At 42.5% G+C, this 16,307-nt stretch overlaps 1 protein-coding gene across 1 annotated transcript; it reads right to left on the reverse strand.

The window, feature by feature from the left end:
- Positions 1-2,629: 2,629 nt before the first annotated feature.
- Positions 2,630-12,438, reverse strand: SUMO1 (small ubiquitin like modifier 1). The gene is made up of 5 exons (XM_083865171.1): positions 12,332-12,438; positions 7,269-7,343; positions 6,045-6,122; positions 4,327-4,398; positions 2,630-3,498 (listed from the first exon to the last, which is right to left on the reverse strand). The coding sequence occupies exons 1-5, from the start codon at positions 12,341-12,343 to the stop codon at positions 3,430-3,432; spliced, it is 306 nt and encodes a 101-aa protein (XP_083721297.1). The 5' UTR covers positions 12,344-12,438; the 3' UTR covers positions 2,630-3,429.
- Between the last annotated feature and the right edge of the window lie 3,869 nt (positions 12,439-16,307).

Genomic DNA, 16,307 nt, shown 5'->3' on the forward strand with positions numbered 1-16,307 from the left:
GATATTCTCTAGCAAAGTGTAACACTTGTAGATTCAATTCATATTGCACTTCCTGTAGAGTTTCCTGCAGAGAAGAGTAATCAGTTTTTGCAGTCTCTAAATCACAGCTGAACTCCAATAGGTATGCATTAAGTGCTGGTTCTAAAAGCAAACCAAAACCAGTTTAAGCATCCAGCACAATTCCTACTGGTCTCTGTAGAGTGCTTCAGAGGTTGATTTTCTCATTTAAGAAAATTTACCTCAACAGCAATAATTCAAGCGTGCACACAGAAAATGCACAGCACAGATCAACACAAATATTTAAAGACTGTATTCTTCAACAATTTTCATTTAAATTAGGAAAAGCTAAAACCTAGTAAACAACTGTAGCATTTCTAAAGCAATATATGGCTAGTCAAAATTCATGACAGAATTCACATTTTAGCATTATCTAACATATTAACTGAAGTCTAAATACTGCCAACATTTCTGCATTTAACTTCAAAAAACCCCTAATTTTATCAAACTGGTGATCAGGCAGACATGTTTATACTTAAGAGACTACACAAACCATTTAGGCAGAGCAGCTTTGAGAAAAGCTGTTAACACTGATAGTTTTGTAAAGCGCCTTTCAATAAAGTTTTTATACACTACCATAGTGAATATTAAATATTGTCACAATTCAAAATAAAGTATTAGCTTCCACCTTCTATTCCATAATTGACTCAGTTAAGATGGTTTTATTCTCCCAACACTTTTTAAAGCAATTTAAACCAACCTTTCCCTAATATAAGTAAGCAAAGACAGAAAAATTGCAAGAGGAAAGTTTTTTTTCTCCAACATATGAAATCCAACCTTATTTCCAGTTATAGCCTTCAAAACTGTAAGTGCTTTAAAACTTCCACTCTAGACCACCTTTTCAGAAAGAAATTCTTTGGAAAGGACTAGCTCTTCCAAAAGAAAAACAGACAAAAAAAAAAAACCAAAAAAACAACTAAGTCTAGCTCCTTGACTTCAAAACTCAGGTTTTACTTTAAAATTCAGGTTTTATTTCAACCTGTAATTCCTAAGAATTAATTTCTTTAGAAAGGGTACTGTACTTTAGAAAGGTGCATCTGTAGCACATGTCTTCTCATTTTGCGCAGAGCTCTCAACACTCTTCAAGGCAGAGGACAGTTTTCCCATCATTACTGTTCTATCAGCAAAGACATGACTTTGGACCAGCAGGTCTGTTGAGGCTCTTTGAGACTTCACAACAAGTCTGAGAAAGAGGTCAAATCAGTTTGTCACTGGTTCCACATCCACTCTATAAAGAGATGTGTTTTAGGACAAGGTTACAGAACAGAAAGTAATCTTCGCCTCAAGCTTCATCCTACTGAAGCTGCATTTTGCAGAAAACCCTCCTCCACAGTCTCAAGAGAACCAGTTGCAGTGCTGCAGCTAGAAAGCTGATATGAGCATATAAAAACAGATTTGGAAGAGGAAAGTGAACAGGTAGAAGTAAAGATAGTCAGGGCAGCCACTAGAGTACTAGCATCAAACCCCAGGGATGTGGATTCAGTTCTCAGCTCTGCTTTCAGCTTCCACAGTGACCCCAGTAAGCTGCACCTCAGTTCCTACTTTGCAGAATAGAGGTAATAGGAACTTGCCTACAAGAAGAGCATTGTACAAATTTTAATTTAAAACATGACCTGGTAATAGTCACAAGGCTGTTTTATTCCTGGTATTCTGAAGCAAATGTATTTAGTATTTAAAAAAAGTAATTGGAGGTAAGTGCAGAGAAGCCGTGTTGTTCTACATCATTGTAGCAATCCCTCTTTCCTTAAGAACTGAATTACATAAAATATTTTAAGAAAACCCCATATTCTGAAATTTTGTAAACAAAAATTTTAATCTTTAAAAAATTGCTTAGTGCAACTATGCATACAAAAGTATTACTAAATCAGGAACAGGACAACCACAAGCATGAAAGAAAACGTATGTCTACCTTTACAGCAAATGCCATTAAAAAGACTACTTAAAACCTGCTATTTTTTCCAAGTATGGCAGCATGTGTCTGTAACTGAAGCTGGCATTGATATGGAACTTGATTTCCCAAACAAGTCCTATTCATCTGCAAAGGAGGCGAAGCAGGGAGAGTACTGAAATCTTCTCTTCATGCTACTCTGCCCATGGTCTCCCACCTCAGCTTTCAGATCCAGTAACAAGTTCTCAAACTGACCATTTATAATCTGCAGGTAGCTGGAACATGTAGACCCTGATAATGATGCCCAATGAACTGTCATGACACTTCCATGTCATCCATCATAGATTATTTAATGGTACCATATCATATGAAATGTAGACATTAAAAGCCATCTTTATTTCCAAGTTGCATTTTCAGTTTAAATTCTGTGCATGAAGTGAACATTTATGTAACTGTATGTGAATATTCTCTTCCAAGAAAAGAAACAGCTAGTAGTCTCTAAGAGTCACCTGCAAAACAAGCAGATCAAGTATTTTACTAGGGCAAGTAGAAAAAAAAATATGAGGTATATATACAGAGCACAAATTTTTTCTAGCTTCAACTTATAGTCACTGGAAAAGCATACCCTAATTGTAACTTCTAATGGTTTTGCTCATTTCCAAACATTTGAAAAGAAAATGCAAGTTGTTTATAAAATTGGTTTTCCTGTTTATTTTAAATGAAGCTGGTACAGACAATGTCCATTCAAAACCCACGTCCCAGGCCAAAGGTACAAACAAGAGTGTCAAAGTAACACCATTTGGCTGCTGTGAACATTCTTGCATGGATACCTGCAGATACTAATTGCTATAAGAGGTTAAAATGCTTCTGGGCTCTTCTGGTAATATTTAAAAATCATTAGGGTTTTCAATTTCACATCTTCAGCAAAGCCATCTCTGGAGCAAGGAACAGATGACAATAGTTCTACCTTTTCCATTTCCAACTCGGCAATCTTCTTCATTGGGCCATCAGCACAATTTAAGTAAAATAGCTCTGAGTTATGGATACACAACTTCTCCACAGTTTAGTTCTCTGAAAAACTTCATCTCGCACTGAAAGTTATAGTCCAGGAGTGAGACAGTCACACATCAAAACTTCAGGGCAGATATGGAAGTCATTAAGAACACTCGCCCACCTGGCAGATCTTACAGCCTTCGTGCCTGAAATGCACGAACCCAGCGAACATACAAATGCATGTGAGTACATGTATTCCTAAAGGGGAGGGCAGAAGGGAAGAGGGGAGTAAGGTTGCAGCTGGATCACAGAAGTTCAGCACAATGAAAACAGAAACAATAGTGTATAATGAGCACGAGAATTCAAAATACCAGACGCTTGAAAGTAAACTCCCAGAGATGGGGTGCCAGTTTCAGTGTTGAACACCACATTACAAAAGAACTATTATTTAAAAATAAAAAAGGATTAAGGGGGAAGAAAATCAGAAGGATCTAAACTGTTGAGTGACCCCCCGTCTGTTCCTGATAAACTTCAATCACGTCTTCCTCCTCCATCCCCAGCTGTGAGAACAGAGAAAAAAAAGCAAATAATTGTTATAAATCTGGTGTGATGAAATCAGAGCAGGTCCTAGACAAATTATACAATGCTTTGTTCCTCTGTCCCATCATAATTCATCAAAGGGGTGAAGAAAGTTTCAGCTGCCACCTCACTAGACAACATTCACAATTTGTAGCCCTTTTTCTTCAGACTTAGGTATTTGAGTCAAAGCAAAAGCCTTACAGCAAAGACTCACTTGTGGAGCAGTACACATCAGCCTGCAAGTTGCTGGCTTTACCTTTCTCTAAACCCCTTGTTTAGGGGGAACAAGGATATCACCAACATGATAGTGAATGCACCAGCTGTAGAGCCACATAAATTATATGTGCTATAATGCACTACTAGCTCACAATACAGCTTAACACCTACACCTCGCAACTCAAAGCCTGTTTACAACTATTCTCTCACAGAGAGCAACTTGTTCAATTTCAGAGTCAACAAGTTTGTCTGATATTTTCAGAAGGTCATTATTATGAGTTTCTTCCTGCTTTTTTGTAACAATTACTGGAAGTCACTGGACAGAAGTAACTGTTTTCTGTTTATTTCCACTTTGATCTACTAAACGTGAACTAAATGCATGTTTATTCCAAAGTCATACTGAAGTTCAAGCTGAACAATGGGAAGATTCCCTTTGTGGTTTTCCCTCCTCTAGTAGGCAATGACTACACCCTCCTTTCTGAGGCATTACCCATGGAGGTCCAACCAGGCTCTTCCCAAACTGCCCATCTGCCTTACTGAAAGATCCTAGTTAAAGAAATATAGTCAAACCATATTTCTAGAAAGAAACTCACCTCCTTGGGGGTATGATTATCAGTAATTCTCTGACCCTCGAAGAGAAACCTGAGTGAATTCATTGGAACACCCTAAAAAAAGAAACAGATGTATTAGAAAAACAAACCAATTTACTGAATCTTGTAGGGGTTTACAAGAAAAAACATATTAAATAAAAACAACCATAAAATTCATAAAAGAGTGTTAGTTCCTGTTACATAGGGAGTTCAGATATCCTGCTGCACTCATGTAAACTATGAAGAAGTGACTCAAAAAGTATGATAGTGCCAAAATGCATGTTTATTCCAGAGTCTCACTGGAGTTCCAGCTCCACAACTTGGAACTTTCCTTAGCTTTTTCAACTTGTCTTTATTAAGTACTGACTATACCCTCTCTCCCAAGATATCATTACACATGTATTTTTCTGAACAGCGTATCAGCCTTATTTGAGGATCCTAAGATAACAGGAGGAATGTGATGTTTACTTCATGAACTCCTACCCTTGCTTTACCAATCTTCTATGGCTACAGGAAGAATTGCAACCTTTACTATTATCAATTCTGCAAATGCTGAGCACTGGGAACAAGAAAGAGCAGAGCTGAGAGGGAGAAAAACGAACAGCATTCAAACAAGGAGAAACAAACATCCTAAAGGTAAACAGAGTTAAGGTAAAGCATGTCTGTTGCACAATGTGCCCGTGTTCTGGCAGAATGTCATACTTCACATCAATAGATAAGGCAAACACCTCATCTCTTCCTTCTCTTTCAAGTTATGAGCAAAACAAACTCATGTGAAATATGACACAAATTTATCACTTAGCTCTCAAATACTGCTTGCAAATAACTAGGCAGAAAACTTTCTCAGGTAAAGACAGATCTTCACACTGTTTCAACAATCCCTCTCGCCAATGTGGAAGAAATATTCATAGTCCCTTTATTTAACACCAAAAACTGCACTGACTGCTGCAAAGGAAATCACAGACCCTCCAGAATTCAACTCAGGAGATCCAGGTGTGCTCATTCAAACAATTATTTCTTTCTTTAAGAAAGAATTTCACACATGCATGTTCATTAGTCAGTAATACTGCTGCATGAATTTTTTTTTTTTTTTTTTTTTTTTTTTTTTTTTTTTTTTTTTTTTTTTTTTTTTAACATTTCAGGTCTTTAAAATGAATCATAAATGTAACCATTTGTTACCATTTGTATCTGGTGTTTGATCTTTTCTTGCTTCCTACTTCAGAAGGACAGCAAAAAAGAACACATTTTGCAAAAGAACACTTCAATGACAAGTTCAACTTGTCTCAAAGTATTAGGAAAAAGCCCCCAAAGTATTATTACTTATGATTATATCTCCTGAAGTGAACTCCAACACACTTATCCAAGAGAAGGCCACACAAGGCATCTATCCCCAAAGCTGAGGGCAAACTAGGCCAGGGCTTCTGGAAATAGCAGCTGTGAATCCACAATATCTCCCACAGAATCTGGAAGTGAAGATATGTTTTTTGCTGTAACAATTGTTACTACTTACCTACATCCACAATTAATATTGCAGATTTCTTTAACTTAGGGTATAACTTCACAATTGTCTTACATAGGAATATTTTTACTTGTCAAAAGAAACAAGGAAATCCATTATATTTGTACCATCAGATACCTCAAAAGTCTTTATCTGAAAGCACAGTGACAAAACAGGTTCGGATTTTTGTTTTCTTTTTAAAGAATGTCATTGTTTCACTGACCTGTCTTTGACAGTATGATTCTTTGAGTTTCTTGAGGTGTGTTGTCATTTTCACCTTGAAGTGAATTTCACTGCTGTCCTAAGGACAGAAAAGAAAAAAAATTACTCTCCTTGTAGTAACTGCTAACTTTACCTATTTTATTTTTAAACATTTCATTAAGGAAAAACTTACATGAAACATGGAATGTGATTTAACTATCACCATACCTTGGCGCATCATGACGTGAACCTCCAGAATGATTTATCAGTCACTAAATTCACTATGTACTACCACAGGAAGTGCTTTTTAAAAAACCAGATGGCACAGTACAGCCTTAGGCTCAACATGGGGAGTTTTGGATTTAAAATTACTAAAACCTATAAGTGGTTCAGTCTGTGCTGCTATCTTTACCCAGATGATATGCTTATGAAATACAAACATACATATGCAGGGGATTTCTGCTCTAAGATTCCTAAAGAGACAAGTTAAAGCTTGCACTTCAAAATATATACGAAACCTCAATTAGAGTAATTATCTGGAAGTTAGGATACAGGCAGACTTGGCAACACAAGACTAACCTAAGGAGAAATCTCATGTCTTATTATTCTGTAGTCCTTCCCACCAGCCATAAGATGCAAGCAGCTGCAACTGTCAAAATGGATACAGATAAAACAGATTGCAAAAGGTTCTGTGCAAAAGGCATGTGGGCCACTTTCAGCTTTTCAGTGTGTTCTCGTTATTGCTGATTGGGCCAGCAAGAGCTAAGGTAGTTTCTGTTAGTCCTGCTTGAAAGTCATCTGTCTCCACCCAACTGCAGCAAACAATACAACTCCAACAAACAATCCTAGCTAGGTCATCTGAGCTAGGGGTTCTTTGCACAGAAGATGCCAACATTCTCATTTCAACACAGCCGGAATACAGACTTCTAATCCACCATGCATCTGGTGCATATCCCTGAAAAAGAAAGCTGACCTCATGCCTAGGGTACTACACAAACTTTGAGGACCTGAATTTATCAAGTTATTTCATTCATAACCTTGAATAAATTAACCCCTTAGTACATCAAAAAAAGCACACCAGAATATACTAATACACATTTCTGGCAACTGCATTCTGGAAGTAGTTTATGGCAGGGGAGGATCCACACTGAAGAACTGAAAATATCAACTTGCATTTGGTCATTTCTACCATACGAGAAGTCACACCTCCATCAAATGTCAGCAAGCAATTATGTAAAAAACTCACCTGTCCAATGACTTTGAGTTTAATGTACTCTCCTTCTTTCTTATCTCCTAAATCCTCAGCTGAAGGTTTTGCTTCCTGCAAGAAAATACAAAAAAACCTTATCAGTCCAACATTTCATTATTTTCACTGGACAGTATGGCAGCTGTCATCCTCTTTATTGGGTGAAATCAGACCACTCAAGATGTCTTTTCTCTGTGTGTACAAAAATAACGGCAACATAGTACTATGAAAGGTTGTCTGTCTACCTGTGAGAAGTTCATTTAATGAGAGAAAAGAAACACCATAAAGAACATAAGAGATGAGAGAAGAATCATTTGGAAATAGATGACATACAAAAATGAGAAGTATGATTTTATACCTCTAACTCCTAGACAACAAACAAACTGTAAAAAACCCACAAGAAGTGTACTAAGAGGCTCAGATACTTGACAGAAAAAAAGGAACATTGTGAGGAGAGTAAACAGAAAGCACTTGTGACACCCTATCAACTTAAAGAGAGTGAACCATGCAAACATTTTTCAATCCCTTGCATCAAAAGTAGTCCTTATTTTCAAAAGGCTGGTCAGCTACCTTCTTTTCTATTGACAACAAAAGAGCTTCCTTCTAACACATTTGTTTTAAGACCACAATACTTCAAAGTTTTAAAAGGTGCAGTTCCAAACACTATAGTGTTTTGATATCTTTCCAGGATAAGAATTAACTGTACAGACAAGTTTGATTCAACAACTTGAGCACTAAAGCTCATCAAAAGGGTTTAAGTGTTATACACTCTAAGACATTAATTAAGGACATCAGAGTTTTCATGTTACTGGTTGATAGATGAAACAAGGGAGAAATCGGGTATTATTAACCCCATTCCTTGCCTGTCACTGCATATCCTGCATCAGGCCTTTAGCTATGTTCCACTGCAGGACAAAGGGATTCTACACAGACATCAGGTCTAGATGGTGCTCAATGAGAATTGTTCCCAAATAGTCATAACCACAGGTACCCTGCTGATCATGTCTGAAATCTTTCTTTCATATTTTACTGCTTAACATTGTAGACAAAATAAACAAAATATATACAGGTGTCTACCACAGGCTCTCATCCCAAAAGGGACTTTTTGCTAAATGTACAGAAATATCCTTTGTATGGCTGGACTTGAAATGTAGGATCAAGTGCCAAAAACACACAAAATACTAACCTTCTCTATTAAGTCCATCCAGACAGGTCTCTATCTCCAGATTAAAACCTTTTTAAAATTTTTCCCCCTCCTCCTTAAAGCAGTTAAACACACACAACTTCTTTGAACAGTAAAATATCAGGGAAGGGCATAGGGCAAGTCAGCAAACACTCTTCCCATCTGTACCAGTCTCATTCTGGAGTAAAGAAAGAGAGGAAGTGTTCCTTCTATCAGTTTGACTCACTGCCTCGACCCAGATCAATTCAGTTTCTACAATGGAAAGAAGTATGAGCCAGAGACTCCACCTGGTTTGAATACCTTTTATTTTTTAATATCCATCCAGGCACGACCTAAACTGATTCATCACCCTTCAAGCTCAAATCCAAAAACTCAGCCCAGGCTTTCAAGAAGTCTGACACACACAGGCCTTCAAGCAAGTCATTTTATAAGCATGAAAGGAATTCTTCACAGGTAACACAATCAGATCACCTGTGGTCCCCACCAAAGTTTTCCCTAACATATTTGGACTCTAAGCTTCTGGGACTACTTGCAGAAATAGAAACACACTGATATTCACTCCTGACCAGAAAGAAACAAAACCAAGAACCTGCAACTTGTTCTGATAACTAGCACGAACAGCAGTTTTAATGTCTTTTTATGCAGGATTACTAACCTCTAGGAATCAGAGCAAGATTCAGATCTCTACTGATCTGAAGTCTGTAACTTCAAAACTAGCTTCTGTTTCACTATTACTGAAAGAATTTTTAAGAACATTCTGTCCCTTTACATGACATTTCAGGTCAGTCACTGTCTAAATTTACTTTACAAATTGCATGACAGCATATTATCCCAGCAGTAGAGGTATTTGTAGTAGCTATAGAGTTCTGTACATTGTAACAGATCTACCTACTCAGGCATCCAAACCAAATCATCCTGTACAAGGTATTACTAATGATCATTGCTACTATGACAGTGCCTCTGGCCAATATGAGTGATAAAACTATGATCCATACTTGATTCCTACCCTCAAGGAAAGAGGGCTCTAGTATTAAACACAAATAGGGAAAGCAGAAAACAGTAGAATGAGCAGAAGGAATTGGAGTCTTAAAACCATAGAGATGCTCGTTTAGAGCCCCACAACCTCTCACCCACAAAGTAAGAGGAAAGAAAACTGTAGCTTCAGGAAAAGAGAAATATCAAATAATGGAAGTGCCAATAATCAAAGCTTAAAATAGGAGCAAAATATTTTACATCAGGATACAAGACCCAGCAAGTCTGAAAATGTTCTGTACAGTTTGTCAGTGAGCTACATTGCTATTCAATGCCAAATGGTTAAGGCAACACAAAAACACTTAAGAATAAAGAAAGGAAGGTGATTGCAAAGTTGTTAAAACTACTAGCATTCATTAACAAAACCCTGTAACAGCAATTAGCAAGCAAGCCTCCAGCCTTCTTGCCCTGAGAAAAGAACAGGTGCTTTAGGGTACCTCATGAAACAGGACATGAAAAAGACCACCATACAAAGAATACAGAAATACCACAACACTCCAATTTCTAACTTTTCATTAGATGCCTAAGGTTTTAAAGGCTTCATTGCAGTTTTCCTAAAGAGCATAAAATAAGGCTTGTAGCACTGTCTCACACTTAGATAACGACCCTAAAAAGCACACAAAGTTTCTTGGATGAAACACACTGGTATTGCTATTGCAACTAACAAACACAAAACACACGCAAAACAAACATGGTGAGGCAACATATTGCAAGTTTCCTCTTCCAATTTTCAGAGGGGCTCAAACTTCAATGTCTAACCTTAAAAAACCAAAGCCTATACTCAGCATTTTAAAGAAAAATCAACAAAACAAAAATCACTAGAGGAATAAAAGTACAACATGCTTCCAAACAAAGCAAATAAACTCTTATATGTTTCATAGAAGTGGGAAACATACATACAAACTATAGCATTCTTTATTAACAGTATATGAACAGATAACATTTAGATTCAAATAAAGCAAAAACAGCCTAAGACACTAGAAGGGAGAAAACAATTTGTGTTTTGTTTTTGCTTAGATCCCACTAAGCAACTATGTGTTTTTTTGAAGTCTGCCCTTCTTTCAAGCATTCTTACTTATCATAAAAGTCAATTTCCCATTGAAAATAAAGAAACCCCTTCTTTTACTGGTGATAAATGACCCCCCTCTTAACTTAATTCCAGGGCCAAGAAGAATGATAGTCTAAGCAATTCACAAATTTAGGTAAACCAGTTATTCTTGTAGGACTGATAAACAGAGGAATGAGATTTACACTGCTGCATAACCTTAAATTATCCTTCTACTTAAACATCTGTTTATCTCTTGTTGCACACTCCCCAGAAATGAATGACACAACGTCTAACAGTGTTTTGCTTATCTATTAAAAATAAACAGCAGGCTCCTTATTCACAGACTTTTAAGATATATAGCCACAACAGGTTATCACATATGTGGAATTTTACATACTTCAAGCAGTCCCAAAGACAAAATGCACACGTGTGTTAGCAGAACTTGCCTGGAGAAGGATTTACCTAACTAATGAAAGCTGCAGTTTGTTAAAACACGCCGCGGTTCCCGTACACAGACAACTACAGAGCAGTGAACGTGAACATCCGCCCATAAAATCCAGTTCAGAACTCATTGGTGGGTTTGTGTATTTTTTAACGCAGTCACTTTCCCGTATTTTACTACGGGGCAATGAGTCCTGGCAGGAGGCAGGGATGGCTGTGCCCCGGGTGCCCCTGTGCAGGCACAGAGCGGCGGCACGGCCAGTGCATTGTGCTGAGGGCCGGGGGCGGGAGCGGGACCACCAGCACAGCGCTGCTCTCCTCGCACTCACCGCGCCAGGGCCACTCCCCAGAGCGCACACGGAACGCGCTCAGCTGAGCCCCGTCTCTGGGGACCTCTCATTTCCTGCCTGGCACCAGGACTGTTCCTGACTTCACAGCTCTACAAAAAACATTTCTAGGTACTGACATTATCGTGACAGTTACGCTTCGGGAAAAATCAAAGTTAGAAAATAGCGCCCTATGACGAAAATATAAAAAATGAAGCAAAAAAAGAATACAAATTAAAACGGGAACGCTGTTTTAACTTTCCACCAGCACGTCACATAGCCTAAAGCAATAGTTGTAAGCAAACTGCTGTATACATGCCAGGCCGAGCAGCACAGGAACTTGCGGTACGAGCAACTATTTGAGTTCCCGGCTCCGAAGACAGAAATGATGGGGGCATAACCAGCATATTACTTGGAGCGAAGGCAGGACGGAGCCTCGATAAAGGACGAGGTGTTTAATACAGGGAAGCAACGCTCAGTTGAGAAAGGAGGGGGAGGAACACCAGGCTTTCGCATTCCTAGGGCGAACAGAGGACCCGGCAAGCCTAGCCTACCCCACACAAAGCCCGCTCCCGGGGAAAGCATCCTACCGCACACCCGGGAAATGGAAAACGAAAGGAAACAACAGTTGTGCAACACGGCTCACCCCTGGCTGCCCCCCCGGGTTCCCAGGGCCGGGGCTGTCCCGGCGGCGATCCCGCTCCGTCCGGACCCGCCCCGGCCCCCGAGTGTCCCCGCCTGGAGCCCGCCCGCGCTCCCCGCCAAACACCCCGGGGAAGGGGGAAAAACGATTAAAACGCAACGAGAGAGGGGCCCGAATCTGGCCGAGCTCGGAGATCGGCATCCATACATCCACACGCACTCCCCGAGGGGAACATTCCCCCCGGCGCCCCCCGGGCGGCCGCGACCCCGCTGGCCCCGGGCCGGGCTGCCCCGCAGAGTGCGGGCGGAGGGGCGCAGGCGGCTCCTCCCGCGGCCCCGGGGCCGCCGCGCCCGCCGGGCCGTCCCCCCGGGCCGGGACAGCTGCGCCTACCTGGTCAGACATGGCTCGGCCCCGTGTCGTGCGGCAGGCTCGGCTGGGCCGCTGCAGGCGCTCCGCTCCTTTCTCTGCCCGCAGCGCAAACAGAGGGCCGCGGCACGGGCGGGATTTCCTGTGCGCCTGAGCTCACTTCCCGCCCGGGCCCCGCCCGCCGCCGCTCCCGGGCCTCGCACGGCGCTGCCGCGGCGCCCGCGCCCGACGGGCCCCACAGGGCACGGGAACGGCCGTTGGGAGAGGCGTTAGGGGCACCCGGGGCGGCTCGGGAGAGGCCAGCGGACACCGCGACATGACTGAGGGCCTGCAGCAGCCCTTTCATGAGCAGAGACTGCGGGAGCTGGGCCTGTTCAGCCTGCAGAAGATTGAGAGGGGATCATGAATGTGTATAAAGCCCTCAAAGGCGGGTGCCACAAGGATGGTGCCAGACACCGCCAGTGGTGCTCACTGACAGGACAAGGAGTAAGGCCCATAAACTAAAACACAGTCAGTTCCACCTCAGCTTGAGAAAGAACTGTTTACCTGGAGGTGGCAGAGCAGGGAACAGGCTGCAGGGAAGTCACTGAGTGTCCCTCTCTGGAAACATTCAACCCCCACCTGGAGGTGTTCGTGTGTCACCTGCTCCAGGTGACCCTGACGGGGCAGGGATTGGGCTCGAGGGTCTCCAGAGATCCCTTCCAGCCCTGACAATTCTGTGAAGTGACATAATCCTTCCCACAACAGCAGATCTTGGAGCAAAAGTCACTTTCATCATGCCTACCTCAAATATCTTCCTAAAGTTTTTACTAAGATAATATGACACAACAAAACTCACTTTTCTATTTAGGCACAGTTTGCATTTTTTTTAAGTCATTGCAACCATGCAGGCAATGGGATCTACATGTATTAAGCAAATCTGCACCCAGGCAGTTGCATTTGAACAAAAGTGCAAAGATATATAATCAAAACAGAACAGGTGTCCCGCTTTACATTGGCACAGCATGGCTGTTCAGAGGTCTGCACAAGAAGCAACAGCCACCTAAAAGATTACATTTAGGCTGCAAGCTGTTTGGACTATAGCATGGAGTCCTACCATCCCCTCTACAACTGCTCAGGCAACCCTTGCATGGCCCTGCTGCTGGCATAGGCATATGCTTAGCTCTAAGTGGCCAGCAAGTAGGAAAAAAAAAAACCCTCATGAGAACCATAAAATCACATGAATGTAAAATCAATGAATCAACAAAAATTAGCTCAATTGAAATAGGAGATTATTATCCTCATGCTACTAAACAGAGTTTTACTTTACCAGCTACCTCTGGGAAAGGGCAGAGTACATTCATTAGCTCTGGGCACAGGGCATTCATTAACACAAACAGCTCAATGCTCTGTGTGCCATGTTCCCTTGTAATAACAACAAACACCAAAGCAGCTGCACTCTGTGCCTGCAATTCTGCATGTCACTGAATGCCAAGTTACAAACACAGCTACACCAAGAGGTGCACTTTTACCAGCCAGTGGAACAATCAGTATTTAGACTCATGGAAATTAGTTTTAATCACAACTGTTAAAATAATTCAGAATTAACAAGGGGAAAAGTAAATAAAGAGAACCAAAACAAATGCTATACAGAGCTACAGAATGAAGATGATCTTTCTTAGGCAAGGCCAAGCAGGCAGAAAAGCCAAATATGTTCAAGCTATGCCAAGCTCACAGTAAGAGCTCATTATGAGCTTAATAACACACACAAAGCACCAAAATAAGCCATGCAAAGGCTCCACAACAACACACAATAGTAACAGAATGGAAAATGACAAATATTCTGTCCTGAACGTTACTGCCTTTTATGAATTTTAAAGGATTTTTTAAAAACAGAGCCTTACAGTCCTAAGGCCAAAGTCTCAGACTTTGACACAAACCCATTTATTTATGTAATCCCATAATAAAAGCTAACTCTCACATGAGTCAGAATGCAGCTACCTATCCACATAAACAGCCATAAAGATACAGGATTAGAATGTGCTTATCAGCATACACACTAACACTAACACCACCTTTCTTGACACCCTTCTTACTCAATCAGTTGTGGATGAATTAGCTCTTCAAGACACAAGCTAGATTTGTACAAGACCTTCAAAATTAATCTCTGCTGAGCCTGTGAAAACTGTGGACATACACCAGTAAAGTTCCCACTTTCCTTTTTTGACAGGTGAAATTCAACATAAAACACACTTAAAGAGAAAACAACAAAAGCTGTTTTTAAAATACCAAATATACTTACACAAGCTTCTTCCCACAAAACCCAAAGTCAGCCTTGCATTTGTATGCACTGCCAATGGTACTTGCCTTAATAGCCTCACTGAATTCTCAGGTACTTTATAATGTCTCTTATTTCCCTATCTGCACCTAATCTGTCACCTGAAGCCAATAAAGTTCACTTCTGTTGACTAATTTCTCCAAAGCTGCTGTATGGTTTAGGAGCCAATAGCTGAAAAAGGTTTTCTCAAAGCTATTGGGCCACACATACAGTCTGTGCAAAGCTTCTTCAGTCCATCAGAAACAGATTTCTTTAAAAAGCAGACTTTACCCTAAGAACAATCTGTAATCTCATAATGCCAATTTGCTTGCCTGAGAGGGGTTAGTGCTGGCAAACAGGATGAATGTTGCCTTCTAGGGCAGCCAGCTAAGTGACAGTAGCTCTTACATAGTAACACTCCTGCCCCTGCCAGCACGGCCAGAACCAGTATTTTAAAACTAGGTGGAATGTGGAAATTCTCTACCTCCTTGAACCTAATTTCTTTGGCAATACTACTGGTTGTGTGATTTTTAAGAAAATGGTTACATTATGTAAAGCACCAAAGTCTTTCCTTTGAGAGAGAAAAAAAATAATCTTCAGAATTATGCAAGTCCACAGATTTCCCTGAGCACTGGCTTTCCAGCACGCTCCTTACAGGGAGGAAGCAAAGGCGTGCTGACTCATACACGATGGTTGCATAAAATGCAGCAACGAATGTCTGATATAAATCAAAACCCAAGCGTTTCTTGGAGCTCCTCTTCCTGCGGGTAGGAAAATCTCTGCCTGTTTTCAGTACAGATGACCCTGCCTGTGAAATAACGGGGATTTCTAAGGGCAAGGAGCGGCGCTTTCCGCCCGCCCCCCACCGGCGGCAGCTGCTCGGTGCCCCAGCAGGGCCAGAAGTGGGTCAGGCAGACACCGCGCGGGGCGCGCCCGGCCCGGGCCAAGGACAACGCGGGAGGTGGCACCAAGGCGGGAGGTGGCACCAAGGCGGGAGGTGGCACCAAGGCGGGAGGTGGCACCAAGGCGGGAGGTGGCACCAAGGCGGGAGGTGGCCGCCCCGCCGCCCCCGGCCCTGCCCCTCTCCCGACAGAGCTGGCCGTGCCCCGGGGGAGCGCAGCAGCGCGGGGAAAGGCCTGGTTTAAACAAGCAGAATTTGGTGCGTCTGTCGGCGAAGCCAAGCTTTTACACACACACAACCGCACTCTGTCAGTAATTCCGCACGCAAAGGGACTGTTTTCTGTGCAGTAACTGCGGGTCAGGCCACGGCAACGAGGGCGGAGCGGGCAGAGCTCACAGCCCGCCGTGTGCGGAGGGCCGAGAGCGCCGGATGGACCCCGACACCGCTCGGTCCGGCTCGGGGCCGCCCGCTCACAGCAGCTCCGGGATCCGCTCGGTAAACAAAGTCTCCAGCACGGCCACCCGCCTCCCGGGGGCCACACCCGCTTCCTGCCCACGGCGGCTGACCCCGCCGCCAACTGCGGCACCGGGGAAGCGGGGGCGATCGGGTGAGGTGCCGTAGGGGCACGCCGGAGGCTCCCGGGCTCCCCCGTGTTCAGGCGCCAGCAGGCTCGAACCCGCGGCGGGGGCGCGGACGGGCAGAGGCGCGGCCCCGCCACGTGGCCGGCGGCCGGAAGACGGTCCCGCCGCTTCCGCTCTCCGCGCGCGCTCGCTTCCGCCGCTGCCGCTTCCCCTTCCGGTTCC

Source organism: Zosterops lateralis (genome assembly GCF_965231275.1).
Source record: "Zosterops lateralis genome assembly, chromosome: 7".
Taxonomy (NCBI): Eukaryota; Metazoa; Chordata; class Aves; order Passeriformes; family Zosteropidae; genus Zosterops; species Zosterops lateralis.

Coding starts and splice junctions, on each gene's coding strand:
- SUMO1 (XM_083865171.1), bottom strand. Junction 4,399..6,044: donor AATCATACTGTCAAAGACAG/GTCAGTGAAACA, acceptor TTCTTTTTTTAG/GGTGTTCCAATGAATTCACT. Junction 3,499..4,326: donor ATAATCATACCCCCAAGGAG/GTGAGTTTCTTT, acceptor CTGTTCTCACAG/CTGGGGATGGAGGAGGAAGA.